The sequence below is a fragment of the Oncorhynchus tshawytscha genome, unplaced genomic scaffold (genome assembly GCF_018296145.1).
Source record: "Oncorhynchus tshawytscha isolate Ot180627B unplaced genomic scaffold, Otsh_v2.0 Un_scaffold_530_pilon_pilon, whole genome shotgun sequence".
NCBI classification, from domain to species: domain Eukaryota; kingdom Metazoa; phylum Chordata; class Actinopteri; order Salmoniformes; family Salmonidae; genus Oncorhynchus; species Oncorhynchus tshawytscha.
Window position 1 is genome coordinate 229837 of NW_024609811.1, and position 23772 is coordinate 253608.

Sequence of the window (23772 nt, forward strand, 5' to 3'; positions counted from 1 at the left end):
AGAGGAGAAGAGGAAAGGAGAGGAGAAGAGAGGGAACAGAGGAGAGGGAATAGAGGAGAGGAGAGAGGAGAGGGAACAGAGGAGAGGGAATAGAGGAGAGGAGAGAGGAGAGGGAACAGAGGAGAGGGAATAGAGGAAAGGAGAGGAGAAGAGAGGGAACAGAGGAGAGGGAATAGAGGAGAACAGAGAGGAGAGGGAACAGAGGAGAGGGATTAGAGGAAAGGAGAGGAGAAGAGAGGGAACAGAGGAGAGGGATTAGAGGAGAGGAGAGGATGGGGAAGAGAGGAGAGGAGAGAGGATCTGTCGAATTTCCCATTAGGCAATGGGCATCCAGATGTTGTTTTAATTTACCAACGTAATGTTATTTCAAACAACAATTTTAATAACAATTTATTATCCATCAATCTGTCATGATCCAATTGAATGAGCACTTTATGATGGTAGTGATGGTTGTTGGTGGGTATGTATTTATGTATTTAAGTGTCATAAACCTTTCATCAGTCAACTGCACGACTCTACAATTAATATGATGTTATTAGGTTTTATAGTATGTTGGCTGATTGTCAGCACCAGATCAAGCATTGGGCACTCAAGTCACCCTGTGTAACTATGACCCTTGCTTAACCAAGACCATGGTTTTGATTGAGCAATTGGCTAGAACACTGCTTTGGCTAGTGCGTTGAAATCTGGGGTGGTATTTGTGTTCCGGAGGCAGCGACTTAGACCGCTAGACCACCCTAGGTTACTCAGTTACATATCAATGTGTGTATTTCTGGATTGTCCTCTCAGGTTGACAGTGATATGTGTGTATTTCTGGATTGTCCTCTCAGGTTGACAGTGATATGTGTGTATTTCTGGATTGTCCTCTCAGGTTGACAGTGATATGTGTGTATTTCTGGATTCTCCTCTCAGGTTGACAGTGATATGTGTGTATTTCTGGATTGTCCTCTCAGGTTGACAGTGATATGTGTGTATTTCTGGATTCTCCTCTCAGGTTGACAGTGATGTGTGTATTTCTGGATTCTCCTCTCAGGTTAACAGGGGCGGCAGAGGACAAGCGCTGGTACCTGGCGGTGATGTGTGCCACCCTGTTCTTCTACAGCATCGCCACCATGGCCTTCACCTTCATGTATAAGTACTACACCCACCCCACCGCCTGCCAGTCCAACAAGGTCCTGCTGTGGACCAACCTGACCCTGTGTGGCATCATGTCCTTCATCGCCGTCACGCCCTGTGTACAGCAGAGTGAGCAGTCGCACGCACACACACATACATACATTCTGGCTCCCTCTCACACACATACAGTGGGGCGAAAAAGTATTTAGTCAGCCACCAATTGTGCAAGTTCTCCCACTTAAAAAGATGAGAGGCCTGTAATTTATCATAGCTACACTTCAACTATGACAGACAAAATGAGAAGAAAAAAATCCAGAAAATCAAATTGTAGGATTTTTAATGAATTTATTTGCAAATTATGGTGGAAAATAAGTATTTGGTCACCTACAAACAAGCAAGATTTCTGGCTCTCACAGACCTGTAATTTCTTCTTTTCCTCTGTCCTCCACTCGTTACCTGTATTAATGGCACCTGTTTGAACTTATCAGTATAAAAGACACCTGTCCACAACCTCAAACAGTCACACTCCAAACTCCACTATGGCCAAGACCAAAGAGCTGTCAAAGGACACCAGAAACAAAATTGTAGACCTGCACCAGGCTGGGAAGACTGAATCTGCAATAGGTAAGCAGCTTGGTTTGATAAAAAATCAACTTTGGGAGCAATTATTAGGAAATTGGAGACATACAAGACCACTGATAATCTCCCTCGATCTGGGGCTCCACGCAAGATCTCACCCCGTGGGGTCAAAATGATCACAAGAACAGTGAGCAAAAATCCCAGAACTACACGGGGGGACCTAGTGAATGACCTGCAGAGAGCTGGGACCAAAGTAACAAAGCCTACCATCAGTAACACACTACCCCGCCAGGGACTCAAATCCTGCATTACCAGACGTGTCCCCCTGCTTAAGCCAGTACATGTCGAGCCCTGTCTGAAGTTTGCTAGAGAGCATTTGGATGATCCAGAAGAAGATTAGGAGAATGTCATATGGTCAGATGAAACCAAAATATAACTTTTTGGTAAAAACTCAACTCGTCGTGTTTGGAGGACAAAGAATGCTGAGTTGCATCCAAAGAACACCATACCTACTGTGAAGCATGGGGGTGGAAACATCATGCTTTGGGGCTGTTTTTCTGCAAAGGGACCAGGACAATGATCCCAAACACACCGCCCGGGCAACGAATGAGTGGCTTCGTAAGAAGCATTTCAAGGTCCTGGAGTGGCCTAGCCAATCTCCAGATCTCAACCCCATATAAAATCTTTGGAGGGAGTTGAAAGTCCTTGTTGCCCAGTAACCGCCCCAAACATCACTGCTCTAGAGGAGATCTGCATGGAGGAATGGGCCAAAATACCAGCAACAGTGTGTGAAAACCTTGTGAAGACTTACAGAAAACGTTTGACCTCTGTCATTGCCAACAAAGGGTATATAAACAAAGTATTGAGATAAACTTTTGTTATTGACCAAATACTTATTTTCCACCATAATTTGCAAATGAATTAAAAATCCTACAATGTGATTTTCTAGATTTTTTTTTCTTCTCATTTTGTCTGTCATAGTTGAAAATTACAGGCCTCTCTCATCTTTTTAAGTGGGAGAACTTGCACAATTGGTGGCTGACTAAATACTTTTTTGCCCCACTGTATATGCTCGTACAAACACACACAAAGATGTGGACACACATGGCATACACACACACACACTCCCTTTCTCTCGAATGGACGCACACACGCACGTGAACACACACGCATGGTACTATTTCATCGGGATGTCTTTTAGCCCCGTAAAGGGTTAGTACAGACACAAACCCATGGTGTCATCCAGTAAGCGCTTAAAGCTGACAGCAGCCTGGAAGACCACCACCAATGTGAAACAGGCAGTGTGTCTGTCCTCCAGTACTTAGCAGGGAACACTTACTCCATCTCAGGCTGAGCCAACATCCATGTGTGGATGATGCCATATAATCTAACCTGTCATCTCTCCATCATTGTTCAGACATAACTGTGTTAGGGGACCTCTGTCTATACATGCCAGGGTTTTACCCGGATGTTTTTACCATGTATTGAATGTCATGCTGATTTCTCGACCTGGCCTCCCACTTTGTGTATGTGTTTGTCCATTTGTGTGTGTGTTCTTAGTTCTCAAGCTCTCCTCTCGCTCTCTGTCTACAGAACAGCCCCGTTCAGGGCTCCTGCAGGCTTCCATCATCAGCTGCTACGTCATGTATCTCACCTTGTCTGCCCTGTCCAGCCGGCCCCCAGAGAAAAGTAGGGCACACTAGCCTTTTCCCTATGGGAAATGGGCATTGTTGAAGTCAGAAGTTTACATACACCTTAGCCAAATACATTTAAACTCAGTTTTTCCACAATTCCTGACATTTAATCCAAGTAAGATTTCCCTGTCTTAGGTCAGTTAGGATCACCACTTTATTTTTAGAATGTGAAATAATGTGAATGTGAATAATAGTAGAGAGTGATTTATTTCAGCTTTTATTTCTTAAAGCATATTCCCAATGGGTCAGAAGTTTACATACACTCAATTAGTATTTGGTAGCATTGCCTTTAAATTGTTTAACTTGGGTCAAACGTTTTGGGTAGCCTTCCACAATAAGTTGGGTGAATTCTGGCCCATTCCTGCTGACAGAGCTGGTGTAACTGAGTCAGGTTTGTAGGCCTCCTTGCTTGCACACGCTTTTTCAGTTCTGCCCACAAATTTTCTATGGGATTGAGGTCAGGGCTTTGTGATGGCCACTCCAATACCTTGACTTTGTGGTCCTTAAGCCATTTTGCCACAACTTTGGAAGTATGCTTGGGGTCATTGTCCATTTGGAAGACCCATTTGCGACCAAGCTTTAACTTCCTGACTGATGTCTTGAGATGTTGTTTCAATATATCCACATAATTTTCCTCCTCATGATGCCATCTATTTTGTGAAGTTCACTAGTCCCTCCTGCAGCAAAGCACCCCACAACATGATGCTGCCACCCCCGTGCTTCAAGGTTGCAAGCATCCCCCTTTTTCCTCCAAACATAACGATGGTAATTATGGCCAAACAGTTCTATTTTTGTTTCATTAGACCAGAGGACATTTCTCCAAAAAGTACGATCTTTGTCCCCATGTGCAGTTGCAAACCGTGGTCTGGCTTTTTTATGGGTGTTTTGGAGCAGTTTCCTCCAGCATCTTCACAAGGTCATTTGCTGTTGTTGTGGGATATATTTGTATTATTATATTTGGGATATACTTTTTGCACCAAAATACATTCATCTCTAGGAGACAGAACGCGTCTCCTTCCTGAGCGGTATGACGGCTGCGTGGTCCCATGGTGTTTATACTTGCACACTATTGTTTGTACAGATGAACATGGTTCCTTCAGGCGTTTGTAAATTGCTCCCAAGGATGAACCAGACTTGTGGAGGTCTAAAAAAATGGGGGAGGTTTTGTCTGATTTCTTTTGATTTTCCCATGATGTCAAGCAAAGAGGCACTGAGTTTGAAGGTAGTCCTTGAAATACATCCACAGGTACACCTCCAATTGACTCAAATTATGTCAATTAGCCTATCAGAAGCTTCTAAAGCCATCATTTTCTGGAATTTTCCAAGCACAGTCAACTTTGTGTATGTAAACTTCGGACCCACTAGAATTGTTATACAGTGAATTATAAGTGAAATAATCTGTCTGTAAACAATTTTGGAAAAATGAAAAGTAGATGTCCTAACTGACTTTCCAAAACTAGTTTGTTAACAAGAAATGTGTGGAGTGGTTGAAAAACGAGTTTTAATAACTCCAACCTAAGTGTATGTAAACTTCCGACTTCAACTGTACTTGCATGGATGCACGTGTGTGAGCAGGCACACACACACAGGCACACATCATATCCTGTCCGACCCCTCACCACACACACTCACCTGAGTCACTTCTGACACCATGTGCACTTCAGTCACCTCTACTGCACCACAAACAACTCAATCACATTGAATCACAGCAATGCCCAAGCACACATTCACTCCAAGACAAGGTCTCTGTACATCACACACACTATGTGCTGCTACATGTTGTTCTTAGTGGAGACAGTATGCTGTAGGGAGGTGAAGAGGCTTTTTGACATTCCTGATGGATCTAATGACAACATAACACAGTAATGCTGCCTGACAGTATCATTACACACTCTTACACACCTTGTCTTGGTGAACAAGTAGTCCCTGTTCGTCTGTCTCAGTCAGTCAGTCAGTTTTTCAATGGAAACTAGTGGCTACAGTATGAAATAGTCCGTTATTCTGAAAGCATTTAAAAGGTTTTGCTGAACAGTTACTCTGACATGATCAGGTAACATTTAAAAGGTTTTGCTGAAGTTACTCTGACATGATCAGGTAACATTTAAAAGGTTTTGCTGAAGTTACTCTGACATGATCAGGTAACATTTAAAAGGTTTTGCTGAAGTTACTCTGACATGATCAGGTAACATTTCAAAACGTCAAATGGGATAAAATAATCAACCAACCTATCAATCAAATATCATTTTTTATTGTGTTTTAATGGTTATGTTAATTGTGCAAACTGTAACTGGGTAAAGTTCACCATGTCAAATACTTTATCAACCTGCCATTACTGTGGTGATAAAGTAAAGGAGTTTCAACACAAAATACCAGGAGACAGGGTGAGAGATTTGATTAGGATCTCTTTTCGTCCACAATGTATAATACAATCACATTTTCACATATAACAAACAGTTACAAACAGCAGACATAATACCCTGCCTTACTGACCAGATAAATACTCTAACAGTCTGAAAAGATTGGTTCCTTCATCTACCATGGTCCTGCACAACCTTCCAATTTATTGTATTTAAATGGTTCTAAAGTATTGTTTAAATGTATACTGTATATTGAAAGGTTTCTGGTCTGCTCAGATAAGAGAAAGAAGAATTACAGGGATGATAAAGTAGGGGTCTATTTTTTTAGTCGTAGAGCTTCTGTCAGCTTCACCAGGCCAGAGGTTCCCCACAGTGAGAGGGGCACTGTGACCCCTCTGAAGCCTTGTACATTTTCTCGTGATGCATCCAATACACCAACCCAGTGTTTCTGAATCTGTATCCAATCTAGTCTCAAGCTGTGATTCATAAGGTATGAGATTCAGATGGAACCGACCTGTGGCTCCCACCGATACCGTCATCAGTCAAGCTCCCCTCTTACTTACACGCGCTTAGTTCAATAACTCCATGTGAACGGATGGATGTGGATGTCAGTGCGTTACGTCAGATGAGTGATGGAGCAGCACAGTAACTGTACTCTACCTACCTGACCTCTCCACCAGCTCACTGCCTCCCCCAATCACCCCTTATCTCTTGCAACCTTCCCCATCCACCTACTACTCCAAACAGCCTGGCCCCTCAAACTTTCATTCCAATTCAGATTGCTTTATAATGCCGTATGGTACATTTTGCAAATATTGTTTCTGACTCCTATGCTTCCACCTGCCTCTGCTAATTCCCCCTGGTCTTTCACAACCTCCTCCAGCCCCCGACTGAGTCTCCAAACACAACCCCCAGGGAGTCCAACAGTCATCTTTCTCATTCCTCTCTTTCTGGATTTATGAGTCCCTTCAGACATCCAGCTATTTCCTCTCCCTCTCATCTTTTTCTTTTTAAACATTATCTCTTCCTTTCTCTCTATTTAACTATGTATCTTTCTCCCTCTCTCCTTCTCACAAGCCATGCTTCTATCATATAACGGTGATTTGTTGTGACATTGCAACGTGATATTGCTTTGAGTTGACATGTACATAACATTGTTTTGAAAAGGAATGTCTGTTCCACCCATTCTGATTTGTACATTCTTTGTACCTGCTAGTTGTTTTGCGTGGAGGCAAGGGTACGTGCTGTCCCGGGGCAGTACAGGGCAATGCTGCAACTTGTTGAGGAAATCAGCACTGTGTATAAAAACATCTGTTCAACACATACACTCACACTAAACATCCCCAGTAAGGATAGTGTTTTAAATAGTCATTTTCACTGGAGAGTGTGTGTGTGTGTGTGTGTGTGTACGCATGCATGTATATGTGTGGGCCCTGTTCAGAAGTAGTGCACTATAAAGGGAATTAGGGTGCCATTTGGGACGCAAAAGAGTGGTCCTCCCTCCTGTTCAGTCATGTTTGCCTGTTCAGTTTCCCTCTGGCTCAGTCTGCTGGGTGACCTCATCAAGCACACAGGCACACAGACACACATCCCTGTGTTTCTATGTGGAGGAATTAGTCTGGAGTGGGACTGAAAACACACAACACTGGGAGCAGGACAGGTCCCCTCTCCCCTGCGGTGGCCTGGTGTGTGTGTGTACAGTAAGCAACCCTGTAATTGTTTTCACTGAACCCAAGGCATCTGTTCTCTTGGTCACAACACACAGGAATCCACTCTGGAATCCACAGCTATGGCCACCTGGGGGAGGGAGACACAGAAACAGAGAGAGGCCAAGAGAGAGAGACACAGAGCGAGAGACACACACACACACACACACACACACACACACACACACACACACACACACACACACAGAGAGAGACACACACACACAGATATGCTTATCATAACACAGTAATAGTGTTAGTTTGCATCTCACACAAAATAACCAATGTTTGACAGTCTGTTTAGTCTTACGCACAGACAGAGACTCAGCGGCCCCTCTACCTTTATTGTTCCAATTGTCCCCGGGATAGACATGAGGCAACGAAAACAATGTCCGGTCAAGTATATTGTTATTATTGCACTTACTTACCTCCAGGGATGTTTTCTTGTCCTGCCTTGACTATTATTGTATTGTAGTATTGTACATGTTATAAATCTGTAATATTAGAGTAATAATATATTGAATGATGTATTGTGTTGTTAAGGGTGTAGGCTGTTAGGTTTGGTTGTGATGTAATTGTTTTAATCCTGTTCGGACCCCAGGAAGATTAGCTGTTGCCTCAGCTAATGGGGATCCTCAGAAATATCAAAACAACTATACAACACTGGGCCTCCGTAATCTGACATTCTGAATCAGAGCCCCTATTCATTTATCATCTTAGAGAAGGAGTGTTGATCTACGATCAGTTTTGTATTTTAGATCATAATGAAAAAGATATGGACAGGGGGACCTGATCCTAGATCAGCACTCATACTCTGAGGTGAGTACAGCCCCAGGCGATTATAGAGAAAAGTGGAGGCTGGTGACTTGAAAAATGGAAGAGGATGGGAGACCCATGGTATAGGTGCGGAACGCAGAGACGTCAAAGTGTGTTTCAAAAATGGTCAAAGAGTAATTATGTTAACCTAAAGCATTTAATAAAGACATTTATAGTACAATGAGAGGGCTACTTACACAGTGTTGGAAAGGGATCACAGCAGTGATTGAATGAGGGTATGAGGCATGAGTTGAGGTGTTCAGAGGCTTGACTTCAGGACAGGATTTGACTAGAAAGACAAAAAACAATAACAACACAATGCAGTTAGACAAAAGAGCTAAGAAGGAGTTAGTCCAAGCAAGCAGTAAAATCATTGATGTGTAATAATGTGATTGTTTGTGTGTATGTGTGATTGACTCTACATACAGTAATGAGAGAAAATTGATAGGGGTACTCACAGTGCTTGGAAAGGAAACATTCCATTTATCCCCTGGGACCCAGAGTTTTTCCTTATCTGTTAACCTAACCAGGACAACTCTGGACCCTATAAAGTTATGAGTGATTATTCAGCTGTAAAATGGTTTTATAAGGGCTATGATGGGACCAGTTGTAGTGAGGTGCGTACTGGCGGCAGAGAAGTCAGGCGCAGGAGAGCGAAAACTGATTTACAACAGTGTCCTTTAATATCCATAAACCACCTGTCAACAGAACAACACAATAAATGGGTCAAACAAAACCTGGTAAATACCAGCGTACCATGCAAAAGCACTACCAGAAACCATTACCGACAAGGACATGAGGGGGAACAGAGGGTTAAATACACAACATGTAATTGATGGAATTGGAACCAGGTGTGATGGAAGACAAGACAAAACCGATAGAAAATGAAAAGTGGATCAGCGATGGCTAGAAGGTCGGTGACTTCGACCGCCGAACGCCGCCCGAACAAGGAGAGGGACCAACTTCGGTGGAAGTCGTGACAGTACTCCCCCCTTGACGTGGCTCCAGCAGCGCGTCGACACCGGCCTCAGGGACGACCCGGAGGTCGAGGCGCAGGGCGACCTGGAAGACGGTGGAACTCCTGCAGCATTGAAGGGTCCAACATGTCCTCGACCGGAACCCAGCACCTCTCCTCCAGACCGTACCCCTCCCACTCCACGAGATACTGAAGGCCCCTCGCCCGACGCCTCGAATCCAATCCAGTATGGAGCGAACGGAGTACGCCGGGGCCCCCCGATGTCTAGAGGGGGTGGAGGAACCTCCCGCACCTCAGACTCCTGGAGCGGGCCAGCCACCACCAGCCTGAGGAGAGACACATGGAACGAGAGGTTAATACGGTAATCGGGTGGAAGCTGTAACCTATAACAAATCTCGTTCACTCTCCTCAGGACTTTAAATGGCCCCACAAACCGCGGACCCAGCTTCCAGGCAGGGCAGGGGGAGTGGCAGGTTTCGGGTCGCAGGTTTTGCGATGGCGATCTGCGTTCACCTTTTGGCGCGTCACGGCCTGCTGAAGGTGAACACGGACAGCTTCCCATGTCTCTTCCGCGCACCTGAACCAGTCTGAAGTAAGGCTGATCGAGACCCCCAGACGTTCCATGAACACCTTCCAGACCCTAGTCGTGAACTGGGGACCCCGATCAGACACTATATCCTCAGGCACCCAGTAGTGCCGGAAGACGTGTGTAAACAAGGCCTCCGCAGTCTGTAGGGCCGTAGGGAGACCAGCCAGAGGGAGGAGACGACAGGACTTAGAGAAACGATCCACAATGACCAGGATCGCGGTGTTACGTGACGTACAGACGCCCAGCGGGACACTGGACGGGGGCGGGCTCTGCACGTAACGCCTGCTCAATGTCCATGTCCAGCTCCCACACTACCAGCGCCACCAGGCAGGAGGCGGGGAGTATGGGAGTGGGATCCATGGGCCGCTCCTCTGTATCGTACAGCCGGGACAATGCATCTGCCTTCACATTCCGAGAGCCTTCCAGACCCTAGTCGTGAACTAGGTGGCGCTGGTAGGAAAGGGTAAACACAAAACGGGTAAAAACATGGCCCACCTTGCCTGGCGAGGGTTCAGTCTCCTCGCTGCCCGGATGTACTCCAGATTGCGGTGGTCAGTCCAGATGAGAAAAGGGTGTCTAGCCCCCTCAAGCCAATGTCTCCACACCTTCAAGGCCTTGACGACAGCCAACAGCTCCCGGTCCCCCACGTCATAATTTCGCTCCCCTGGGCTGAGCTTCTTCGAGAAGAAGGCACAGGGGCGGTGCTTCGGTGGCGTACCCGAGTGCTGAGAGAGCACAGCTCCTATCCCAGCCTCGGACGCGTCCACCCCCACTATGAACACCAAAGAGGGATCCGGATAGGCCGGCACAGGAGCCGAGGTAAACAGAGCTCTCAGGTGGCTAAAAGCCCTGTCCGCCTCAACCGACCACTGCAAGCGTACCGGACCCCCCTTCAGCAGTGAGGTACTGGGAGCCGCTACCTGACCAAAACCTCTGATAAACCTCCGGTAGAAGTTGGCAAACCCTAAGAACCGCTGCGCCTCCTTTACCGTGGTGGGAGTCGGCCAATTACACACGGATGAAATGTGGTCACTCTCCATCCCCACCCCTGAGGTGGAAATGCGATACCCTAGGAAGGAGACGGACTGTTGGAAGAACAGGCATTTCTCAGCCTTGACGTACAGGTCATGCTCCACAGGCGAGCAAGCACCCTGCGCACCAGGGACACATGCTCGGCGTGTGTAGCGGAGTATATTAGAATGTCATCTATATACACCACTACACCCTTCCCGTGCTGGTCCCTGAAAATCTAGTCTACAAAGGCTTGGAAGACTGATGGCGCATTCATCAACCCGTACGGCATGACAAGGTACTCATAGTGCCCTGAGGTGGTACTGAAAGCCGTCTTCCACTCGTCTCCCTCCCGGATACTAACCAGGTTGTAAGCGCTCCTGAGATCTAGTTTTTTGAAGAAGCGCCCCATGCATTGACTCAATTGCTGTGGCTATGAGCGGTAGCGGGTAACTATACCTCACAGTGATCTGATTCAGACCCCAATAGTCAATACACGGGTGCAGACCTCCCTCCTTCTTCACAAAAAAGAAACTCGAGGAGTTGGCGGAAGTGGAGGACCGAATGTACCCCTGACACAGGGATTCGGAGATATATGTTTCCATAGTCTCCGTCTCCGCCTGTGAGATGGGATACACGTGACTCCTGGGAAGTGCAGCGTCTACCAGGAGATATATCGCACAATCTCCTTGTGACCCCCCTGCGTCACCATGCTCAAAGGAGCGGTGACCTCCCTAATCAATCCTGACCCTAATGGTCGACTAAGGCGTGAAAGGGGAAGGGCACAGCCACGGGAACAATGGGGATCTCTAAACTATGGCTAACGCGCTATCAATAAAATTCCCAGCCGCGCCTGAATCGACGAGCGCCTTATGCTGGGAATACGGGGAAAACTCAGGGAAAGTGACACACACAAACATATGTGCAACAGAGGGCTCTGGGTGAGAATGGTGCCGGCTCACCTGGGGTGACGCCAGAGCGCCCTGCCTGCTGCCTCGATCCCCAGAGGAACCAACCCGGCACCGACGAGCTGGAGCCACCTCCGGTCTCCCTGCGCACCGCCCCTCCCAGCTCTATGGGTATCGAAGAGGGGGTGCGGGAGGATGGAACCACCAGACCCCGATCTGAACGTCCGTGGGTAGCCAGTAGGTTATCCAGCTGGATGGACAGGTCCACCAGCTGGTCAAACTTGAGGGTGGTGTCTCTGCAGGCCATCTCCCGACGGACGTCCTCGCGCAGACTGCAGCGGTCATGGTCGATCTGGGCCCTGTCGTTCCATCCTGCGCCGGCAGCCAGGGTCCTAAACTCCAGGGCGAACTCCTGGGCGCTCCTCGTCTCCTGCCTCAGATGGAAGAGGCGTTCACCCGCCTCTCTACCCTCGGGCGGGTTGTCGAAGACTGCCCGGAAACGGCGGGTGAACTCCTCAAACTGGTCCAACGCCGCATCTCCCTCTCTCCAAATGGCGTTGGCCCACTCCAGGACTTTCCCGGTGAGGCACGAGACGAAGGCGGACACCCTCTCACGGCCCGATGGAGCCGGGTGGACGGTACCCAGGTATAGGTCCAGTTGTAGAAGGAACCCCTGGCAGTTCGCAGCCTTTCCGTCTTATTCCTGGGGCAGGGAGACACGAATCCCACTGGGACCAGGAGGAAGAGGGGCGTTTAGGGGAGACCTTGGTTGTGCTGGTGGAGGCGCTGGAAGAACTCCCGGTCTCTCCCAGCGGTCCATTGTCTGGACAACTTGGTCCATGGCGGTGCCAAGGTGGTGGAGCATTGCTGCGCTCCCGGACACGCTCCTCCACCCATATACCCGGGGTACCGGCTCCTGCTGACTCCATAGTTTTGGTCGGTAATTCTGTAGTGAGGTGCGTACTGGCGGCAGAGAAGTCAAGCGCAGGAGAGCGAAAACTGACTTACAACAGTGTCCTTTAATATCCATAAACCACCTGTCAACAGAACAACACAATAAATGGGTCAAACAAAACCCGGTAAATACCAGCATACCGTGCTAAAGCACTACAAGAAACAATTACCAACAAGGAGGAACAGAGGGTTAAATACACAACATGTAATTGATGGAATTGGAACCAGGTGTGATGGAAGACAATACAAAACCAATAGAAAATGAAAAGCGGATCAGCGATGGCTAGAAGGTCGGTGACTTTGACCGCCGAACGCCGCCCGAACAAGGACCAACTTCGGCGGAAGTCGTGACACCAGTTTTTCCTACTCAGGTCACATGTTTGTTTGTTTTTATGTCAAACTGCAGCAACTTTATACTTGTTCATATGAATTATATTTAGACTAGATTACGAGGGGGATTTCCTCTACCCAGACAATTGATAGACAGAACTCACAGGGCTGAGCTTGCGTTACGCATGTTTGCGTTATGACTCACGTCTGTCATCACTATTATGTTGATTGATTCATTCCAGTTAATAATTTTGGATCGAAAACGTATAGGCAGCTTTGTTAGCCCAATTTTGAATATAAACCAAATTTGATCACATTCACATTTTCTCCTGACACACAAATGGACTATAAATACATAACATTACCAATTATTTACCTAAACCAGATGAGCAGGGTGCATAGGCTGTATACAGCACCTATTATTAGTAGCCTACAGTTAATCAGACTGCAAAATTGTCTCGTTTTCATCCCATACAGCATGTCAGATCTGTCAGTTTAGGTGTAGCCTAGGCTGCTGCAACATTTATGTCATGAATATTTGCTTGTGTCTGTCTGGAGTGATTATGTGTTATCTTTGCTAAATAAATACCGGAGCAAAGTGGAAACCCTACTTGAGCGCGCTCGAAAATGTTCTGCGTCAAACTCTCTTTCATCTAACTTTTAATGGATGACACGATGGAAGCTATCAAATCATTCAGAACATCCCAGAAAAAAAGTAGAACGTTCCATATGTTCAGCAAGTAAAGCATCGTAACGTGCAATTACCGCTGCAAGTAGGGTTTCCACTTACCGCTGTAGTTGCACTTTTTAGCGGAACTTTCCCTCTCGTCGTGTCCTCTAAAAGCCTATTATTGCATGGCGAAAAACGCAGTGGTGTTGATAAGTCGCTTGAGAACATCCCCGTTTCTTCTTTCTCGTTGTTGCGCAGTTAGAATATCCAGACATCCGCCGTGATCGATGCGACTTTTTCGCAGAAGCTTGAATCTGATGTGGACATTTATATGCTCCCTGCTTTTTATTTTGCCGTTTAGCTTAACGATCAATGTTCTTCAGGTCACTGTGCCCACCTTTCGGCCAAGGCTCAGACTTTACAAAAAGCAGGCAAGGCCAGAAATACAGGTGGCTAAAATGAAAGACCCTGTTATCCAGCTATACTTTTGATTAGAGGTCGACCGATTATGATTTTTCAACACCAATACCGATACCGATTATTGGAGGACAAAAAAAGCCGATACAGATTAATCGGCAGATTTTAAAATGTATTTGTAATAATGACAATTTCAACAATACTGAATGAACACTTATTTTAATTTAATATAATAATCAATTAAATCAATTTAGTCTCAAATAATTAATGAAACATGTTCAATTTGGTTTAAATAATGCAAAAACAAAGTGTTGGAGAAGAAAGTAAAAGTGCAATATGTGCCATGTAAGAAAGCTAACGTTTCAGTTCCTTGCTCAGAACATGAGAACATATGAAAGCTGGTGGTTCTGTTTAACACGAGTCTTCAATATTCCCAGGTAAGAAATTTTAGGTTTTAGTTATTATAGGAATTATAGGACTATTTCTCTCTATACCATTTGTATTTCATATACCTTTGACTATTGGATGTTCTTATAGGCACTTTAGTATTGCCAGTGTAACAGTATAGCTTCCGTCCCTGTCCTCGCTCCTACCTGGGCTCGAACCAGGAACACAACGACAACAGCCATCCTCGAAGCAGCGTTACCCATGCAGAGCAAGGGGAAAAACTACTCCAAGTCTCAGAGCAAGTGACGTTTGAAACGCTATTAGTGCGCACCCAGCTAACTAGCTAGCCATTTCACATCACATCGTTACACCAGCATAATCTCGGGAGTTGATAGGCTTGAAGTCATAAACAGCAGAGCTGCTGGAAAAACGCACGAAAGTGCTGTTTGAATGAATGCTTATGAGCCTGCTGGTGCCTACCATCGCTCAGTCAGACTGCTCTATCAAATCATAGACTTAATTATAACAAAATAACACACAGAAATGCGAGCCTTAGGTCATTAATATGTCCGAATCCGGAAACTATCATCTCGAAAGCAAAACATTTATTCTTTCAGTGAAATACGGAACCGTTCCGTATTTTATCTAACGGGTGGCATCCATCAGTCTAAATATTCCTGTTACTTTGCACAACCTTCAATGTTATGTCATAATTACGTAAAATTCTGCCAAATTAGTTCGCAATGAGCCAGGCGGCCCAAACTGTTCCATATACCCTGACTCTGCATGCAATGAACGCAAGAGAAGTGACACAATTTCACCTGGTTAATATTGCCTGCTAACCTGGATTTCTTTTAGCTAAATATGCAGGTTTAAAAATATATATACTTCTGTGTATTGATTTTAAGAATGGCATTGGTGTTTATGGTTAGATACACATGGGAGCAAAGACAGTCCTTTTTAGCGAATGCGCACTGCATCGATTATATGCAACGCAGGACACGCTAGATAAACTAGTAATATCATCAACCATGTGTAGTTATAACTAGTGATTATGATTGATTAAGTTTAATGCTAGCTAGCAACTTACCTTGGCTTCTTACTGCATTCGCGTAACAGGCGGGATCCTCGTGATGCAGGTGGTTAGAGCGTTGGACTAGTTAACCGTAAGGTTGCAAGATTGAATCCCTGAGCTGACAAGGTAAAAATCTGTCGTTCTGCCCCTGAACAAAGCAGTTAACCCACCGTTCCTAGGCCGTCATTGAAAATAACACTGTGTTCTTAACTGACTTGCCTAGTTAAATAACGATTAAATAAAGGTGTAAAAAAAAAAAAAAATAAAAAAAAATCGGCAAAATCAGCTTCCAAAATTACCGATCTCCGATTGTTATGAGAACTTGAAATCGGCCCTAATTAATCGGCCATTCCGATTAATCGGTCGACCTCTACTTTTGATACTAATCGGTATTGAACACCCTCACCTTTTCACCCTTCTTTGTGAAACTGATCTCAGGCAGAGGTCGACCCTCGGTTTTATTTAGCACCTTTTCCGTGTACCACAGCGAATTAAAAGGGGTTCTTCATCAAAAAGTGAACAAAATTGAAATAAATTGCACTAACTGGACACAAAAATGATGTTCTAAAACCAAGAAAACAATCTACCTCCTCCGTGTCCTGTAATTTGAAGAAACTAATTTCAATTGAAAAATATGACTTTTCAATCTCCAATAATGTCACCAAGCTCCTCAACACATAGATTCCCACCCTAATGCTTTGTGGCACAAGCCCAATACAACACTCGCTTCATCTGATCCTAATCCTATGATTGGAAGACAATATGTCAGTTCATACTTATCAATGTTGATTGGTTGGAGGTCGTCCTCTGGAAGTGGTCAAAATTACCATGCAGGTCTATTGAAGGGGGTGAGGCCTACGTGCCTCCTAGGTTTTGTATTGAGGTCAATATACACAGAAGACAAAAGCTATTTCTTAGTGTTTCACTATCTTTATTTTAATGAAATTTCACAGAGGAGGATGGTCCTCCCCTTCCTCCTCTGAGGAGCCTCCACTGATAGAGAACCACACACTAATATAGGGTCAAACAGACAGGGAGAACCAGACACTACTATAGGGTCATACAGACAGGGAGAACCACACACTACTATAGGGGCATACAGACAGGGAGAACCACCCACTACTATAGGGTCATGCAGACAGGGAGAACCACCCACTACTATAGGGTCATACAGACAGGGAGAACCACCCACTACTATAGGGTCATACAGACAGGGAGAAACACACACTACTATAGGGGCATACAGACAGGGAGAACCACCCACTACTATAGGGTCATACAGACAGGGAGAACCACCCACTACTATAGGGTCATACAGACAGGGAGAAACACACACTACTATAGGGTCATACAGACAGGGAGAAACACACTTTTCTTTATTCCCTCAGTAAAACCACACAGTTCACTGTTACTAAAGAAAAGCTGGAAACAGAAGATGAAACTTTCTTTGCCCTGCTCCCTCTGTCTGTTTTCCCAGTGGTGTACCAGGGGGTGAATATGACAGTATGTTACCCCAGTGTGGGTCAGGATGGCATCCACAAGGAGACCAACGCGGTGGCCATTATAGGAGCTGCCATCATGTACTGCTGTGTGCTCTTCGCATGGTGAGTGGCACATCACTGGAGGAGTGTGTAATGAATGTCAAAACGTTTTCCTATTGAATCATATGTACAGTCTCTCTACACAGTGATCGAACAATAAGAGCTCTATTCAATCCGAATCGCTGAAGGTCAGCGTTACAGCATGATTGAAATTTAAAGACAATTGTCCTGCGTTAGTCGGTAAACACTGCATGTGTTGGCTCAATCGGAAAATACCTTTACATTTATATTGCGCAATCGGTAACACTTCATCGATACAGACTGAATAGAGACCTAAGTACTTTACTTATTGACTTATTTAGGCAAATTACTTATTAACTTTCTATGTAACAAATGGAGTGCAATTTTGAGGTTATTTTTTGTTTCTATTTGAAAAAAATACATTGCTTGTCCTAATATTAGTTTACTTCAGTTGCTTATTCAAACAATGCTATATTTTCAGTAACGAAGCATCCTACCTAGCAGAGGTTTTTGGCCCTTTCTGGATGATCAAAGTTTACCGCTATGAGTTCCAGGTAAAGTACGAATTCATATAAAAATATTACTGTTGAGGATCATTCACTGCCAACATGGATAATGGAGGATCAACTCTGTGTTTCTGTGGCTCTGCATACATCTGGTTCTCAATCGGTTCATGGCACTTTAATTGGAGAGGATGGGCTCGTAGTAATAGTTGGAGTGGAATCAATGGAATGGTATCAAATACGATGCCATTCCATTCGCTCCGTTCTGGACATTATTATGAGCCGTCCCCCTTCAGCAGCCTTCACTGATCTTGGTATTAATTTGTGATGTGTGAGCGGCATGTTTCCACGCTCCATACATGTGTGGAGAATGTATGGGCATCCTGAGCTCTGCTTACCTCTAGCAGTTTGATACAACTCCTGGAATCTCTCTCTCTCTCTCCGTTTTCCTAGAAAGCCACATGCTGCTTCTGCTGCCCTGACAAAGAGGAAGGTTGGTAGCCTACATGTCAATAAATTCTCAGCAACACTTTATTTGAAGGGTACCTGAATAAGGACTTCGTAACACATTCATGAAACATACATAAAACTAAAATAAGCAGTACATTTATGTTGGCGAAAAACTTCCTTTAAAGTTGCGGTTGTTGACATAAGCATGAATGTTAATGTAGTGCTTATGAATGTTTATGTAATGAAGTCCTTATGTCCTTATGTAGGTACCCATAAAATATATAGTTACGTAGTTATCTTAATCTGGATTCTTCTCCATATTATAAAGATGCCAGTATTAAGGCTGCAGAATAGAAAGTATGTCTAAATCATTTATGTACAGACTAGCGGCTAGCCTATACAGAGACTGGTGTTATGACATTCAAATAAATCAATATGATTTAGCACTATTCTTACACCTTCTGGGAAAATAAAATGATTGTGAAAGATAAATTGCATGTTTTCTATATGCTGCTATGGTATTGTCGAGAGCAGCATGATTCTTTATCACCCTCAGGTGATTGACTTTATATGTTCGGTCTGTGGTGTTTCCAGAGGTGGAGTTTGTGATTGACGAAGATATCAAGGGCTGCCAGAAGGTGATTCACAACGAGAGCCAGAGAGTGGCTTACAGCTACTTCTTCTTCCACTTCGTCTTCTTCCTGGCCTCGCTCTACGTCATGATGACCCTAACCAACTGGTTCAGGTCAATATCTCACTCACTGGGCATTGGACACCCCAGCAAACACACAACCACAACACAACGTTGTCTCAATGTTGGCGTTACATGAAAATGAAGACACTTTACTTGATGGCTCAATCATAAGGGCTACATAACCCTGTCATAATATAACCCTGTCATAATATAACAGATATCATAAACAGTCATGATAGCTTTCAACGCGCTAGCGCATTTGGCACACTGCTTTTCCAAAGCAAAGCGTTTCACACCGCATCCCAAACGCCTGAGGGTAACAACATCAGTTTGTCAGTAAATGTCTACAACTAACTAGCTATTCATTTAGTACTAGTAGCTGGGATGAGTTAAACATGTTCGGCATAGCTAGTTAGCGATGCATTGCTAACTAGGTAGCTAGAGGACTGCATCTAACTAGTTCACTTGCTGCTGATGTTGAATCATTGCTGGTGAATGTTGATTAAATCTTTGAGGGTTTTAACTGAGATTTGTGATACAGCTAGCTAGCCTCCAGCTAGAAAGGGAAACAGAACATTTGGTTGGGGTCACCTAGCAATAAAAATGTGCACTGACTCGGCGGAGCGCATCAACAGCTCAGCCATTCAAAGCCGAGCGTCTCTCTTCTTTTGGGGGAAATTGCCATGTCGACGCAGAACCAAACTTCATACAGTCATACAGGCACTTAAGTTGCAACACTTCCGTATAGCATCATGTAGCGATAGTTTGCCACAAAAACATGTACCGCAGTACAGCGTAAAAAACATTTTAGTTCCCTTAATTGTGGGTAAGATTCTTGTTGACTCACCTCATCCGTTACCTGGGTGTACACAGCAGCTATATTGTGCCATTGCCGTGCTAATCAAAATTCCTCTCCCACCTTTCCTTCCTCCACCTCCAGCTATGAGTCAGCGGTGCTGGAGACCACGTTCACCCACGGCAGCTGGTCCACGTTCTGGGTGAAGATGTCGTCGTGTTGGGCATGCGTGGTACTCTACCTCTGGCTGCTGCTGAGCCCACTCTGCCACTGTGGCTCCGACTCGCACCGCCCGCGACGTTCCCGCATTAAACGCCGCTCAGCCAACTCCTCCAGTCACGTCAGTGTCAGCGTCTGACCTGTGACCTTTGGGCCAGAGCCTGGCTTCTGGGGGTGGAGAACAGGATAGGACAGCTAGCAGGAGAAGATGGACAATTGCCCCCGCTGTGGTACCCTGAAGGTGGAGGGTGGTTTTGATGATGTCCCCTTGCACCCTCAACCGGTCTCCCATATTGAGGTCAGATGTCAGAGATGAGATGTCATGGGTCAGAGATTCACTCCAGCTAGAAGGACAGACTAACAGACTAACCAGAGGATTAATGATTGAATCTGATGTTCCTCACACAGACCACCTGAACCTCCAAACATGGGACTAACCAGACTGTGCTCTGAAACAGGAACAAAGACCCTATACAGAATCACTACATCCTGCCATCCAAACTGATTTCGCAACATTTCACTATTGTTTCACTCGGTAAGTGAAGTATTCAGTCTGGTTTAACCAGGCTAGAACCACTATGGACTACTATGCTGAGACTGCCAAAAGGGAACAAAAAGGATGAGCTCTCGACTCGCGTACGACGGGAGCTGTAGGGAAATGTTGGCTGACTTTTTACTCTTTTTGAATATTTTATTTCTTATAGTAAGGACTGTGTAGCATTTTTAAAATTACAACCAGGGGTAGATTTGTCAGTAGGATCATTATTTTTCTCAGTGGTTTCAACAACTGAAGGTTTACCTGAATGTTTCGGTGAAAGTTTCCCTGAACGTTTCACACCATTTCTAAAGGTTTACATTAAGATTTTGCACATTAGTGTGTTCATACTGTTTGAATATGTTCGCTCTGGTGTGGAACTAATGTGAATTATAAAATAAAATATTACTTAACACTTTCGCCAACAGGTATAATGCTATATTACTTGTTATAAGCATGTATGAGCCTTTATAATACCTGACAATAAGGTCTATTCCGTTTTATGTTGGCCGAGCAAATTTCCAACGGACCTAATGGCTTATATAGTCAGGATCATTATGCGTTGATTACAACACATTATAAGGGGTTCATAGATGTTCATGACAAGTCTTTCAATGCATTATATCTGTCGGCTTTAAGTAAAATGTTACCAAATACTCTTATACCAATTATTTATTTCGCAATGCCTTTTTAACATCGTGGGAGTGGTGTATCCATTTCTAAATTGGTTTTTGAAAGAAAAATGTGGTAAAATTGTTTTGGCAGTTAAGTTTTACAAGAAACCCCAGCTACAAGACCCTGACATGGGTATAAAGGGGTTTAAAGGGGCTCTCTGTGATCTGGGGTGTATTTGCTAGGAGCAGAATGGAAACAAATGTGCCGAAACGGGAAGAGACCTACCTGGAATTTTCCAATATGAAAGCTTGTTTTTGTATTCACATTTCAAAATGCTTCGCTACGGAGTGCACTAATGAATGCACCCGTGTTTTAGAAGAACCATTGAGGAGCGAGAGCCACGTTTCTGTGAAGACTTCTCCACAGTTAATGACCAATAATTTGACTCTGTAAAACCTTTGTGTACGATACTGCATTTAGGTCCTTTTTTAGCTCATTTCATGTTACTATGATAGCAGGTGTGTGAAGTTATTTTTGTAAATACATTTTGTAATGAAACAGCTTCTGTTGATTAAAGTGTGATATTTTTGTAAGCGAACAAACCCTAAAATCACATTGGATTCCGATTAGTTTCCCAAATTCCATTTTTCCCTTTTGTATTTTTCAGGTTTTCGCTCTCAGAAATTACACTTTTTTTTGGTAAGCGTTATGGCGATCGGTTCTCTAATCACATGACATGGCTGGGAAAAAACTATAACCCAGTTTAACTAACAGTTCACACAATTCAAAATGTGCCCCTAACTAGATGGTCGTTTTCAATCAAGAAAAATTGTGGCACTTGATTTAACTCTTTAAGACTATTTTTGTGGTAGTGGAAGAAGTTTAAAACGTTTTACTTAAGCTAAGCATTTAAATATAGTCAAAGTTAAATGTAGTAAAATAATTGATCGGATTACTTTGATAGACTACTAGATCAACCTTATTACTTTGGATTGTAGGGCAGTTAAATCACACATTTCATCAAAAATAACTACACTCTGACTACTACACTTTTACACACTCTGCTACTAGAAAATCACAGAATATTCAAACTGTAATAAAAGACAGAAGACAATGAGGCAGTGTTGAAGTCCTCTCTGGGCTGGAGGGGTATCAGTGGGAAGAGGTACCCATTGGCCGAAAAGGCGGAACCCTTTCCCTGGGAGAACTTCCCCAGGGGACACACTAGTTAACTGAGCATAGCACACATTGGGCCCTATAAAATCATTAGATGTTTTGTCCTGATTCCGATTAGTTTCCCAAATTCCATTTTCTCCCTTTTGTATTTTTCAGGTTTTCGCTCTCAGAAATCACACTTTTTAAATTATTTTTTTACACATAACAACAAAAATGTTCCAAGTCCACAACAATGCTTGAACCACATCAGGGCACCACTTTTGAGGTCTGTGAAAAATAGAAAATCATTTAGATTTTTGGGTGTAGTTACCCTTTAATGCAACTGTGCACCAGCAAGAGACTGTTGTTTGGTTAGTGATGTTTCTGTGGCGCTCATATGATTGCAGAATTTGCTAAACAAATGGCCACTGGATTGATGCAAATAATCCTATCATTCTGCCAGGTAGGCATAGGCTACTTTGTAGTTAACATTTAATTGAGAAGGTTTTGGGAAAAGCCTTTCTATCTCTACCAGAAGACGTTTATTATTACCATCATTGCTAATGGCTACACAAAGTGTAGACATATGCACGCACACACACACACTCCTTTTCCAACTCAGAAAGTTGCTGGATAATACGAATCATATTCTGACTGAACGGAATAGGCTACACACGCTCATTCAAATTCAAATATCTAAACTACAGTTGTTGCGTGTGAAAAGGTTTCACGTACAAAAAATAAAAAGTCAATGTGCATCAGCCTTTCTTCTTTCCCTACTCTCGCTTCGCTTGTTAGATATTAAGCACATTGATAGTTCGCTAGCAAACCTCTCCTGTTGATGTACTTTATCATAGCAGCAGGCTAACAGGAGGCAGCAGCAGTCTAAATGATCAGATCGAAACATGTGATGAGAAGTGATCAAGTGAAATATGAAGCAAGTGAACGGAGACAGCTTCACTCTATCCAATCATTACAGCAGGATCAACATACAGCCCTCCCTTCTCTTTACAGACAGGCAACTAGCCAGTTGAGGTATGTACACCACCGTGCTGAGGAGGACGATACGCTGTTTGCCTTGGCCGCCACCTCTGGAGTAGTAGCTGCTTTCTTGTTGTTCACAATTCTTCATCCACCCTTTTCACCTTCTGCTTTACTTTCCCTGAGAGTGTGAGTATCCATAGCAACGACTTAATGAAGAGACATGAGAGAGCTGTTAGCTGAAGTTAGCCAGCTAATTTTCTCCACTCAACTCAAACAGCAGATACTTCTGTTCTGATTCCAGATTTGAATAGCAGAGAAGTAGAGGAAGATATCAAATGCCCAACGTATCTAACTTGTTGAGAAACTGGTCAGCTGATTTGTGTCAAAAGTTGCAGTGAATGGAATGTTAGAAGTCTGGAAGTTGATATTGTCACAATGGGATCTTTAGAAATCCCATGGAATTTAATGAAGATGGGAAATAAAATAGTTTAATTTAAAAAAAATACTTTTTAAACTATCAAAAAGTTGTATGCAACAGCAGGTTTTAAAGTTTGAATGATGTTTCTAGGGTAATCTACTTATATAAACTACACAAAAATGCATATGAGTACAGACCTTGTAAAAGGCCTTGTAAAATGTGGTGTCAGTGGTGTTAAAGAAAGCAATGTGTTGGC

General features: G+C 44.1%; 1 protein-coding gene and 1 long non-coding RNA gene across 2 annotated transcripts in view; one reads left to right on the top strand and one right to left on the bottom strand.

Annotated features, from left to right (window-relative positions):
• Nucleotides 1-21521, top strand: part of serinc4 (serine incorporator 4) — a 46844-nt gene extending 25323 nt beyond the window's left edge. Inside the window, exons 6-12 of the mRNA XM_042318616.1 lie at nt 1034-1245; nt 3289-3384; nt 17063-17189; nt 17629-17701; nt 18104-18143; nt 18695-18845; nt 19735-21521. Of these exons, the coding sequence (XP_042174550.1) occupies nt 1034-1245; nt 3289-3384; nt 17063-17189; nt 17629-17701; nt 18104-18143; nt 18695-18845; nt 19735-19948 (913 nt within the window). The 3' untranslated portion in view covers nt 19949-21521. The remainder of the gene's footprint in view (nt 1-1033; nt 1246-3288; nt 3385-17062; nt 17190-17628; nt 17702-18103; nt 18144-18694; nt 18846-19734) is intronic.
• LOC121845987 lies at nt 5629-9160 on the bottom strand. Its single transcript, XR_006082961.1, has 3 exons — nt 8727-9160; nt 8466-8557; nt 5629-7543 (listed from the first exon to the last, which is right to left on the bottom strand). It is a non-coding gene; the product is annotated as an uncharacterized LOC121845987 (long non-coding RNA).
• Nucleotides 21522-23772: the final 2251 nt, after the last annotated feature.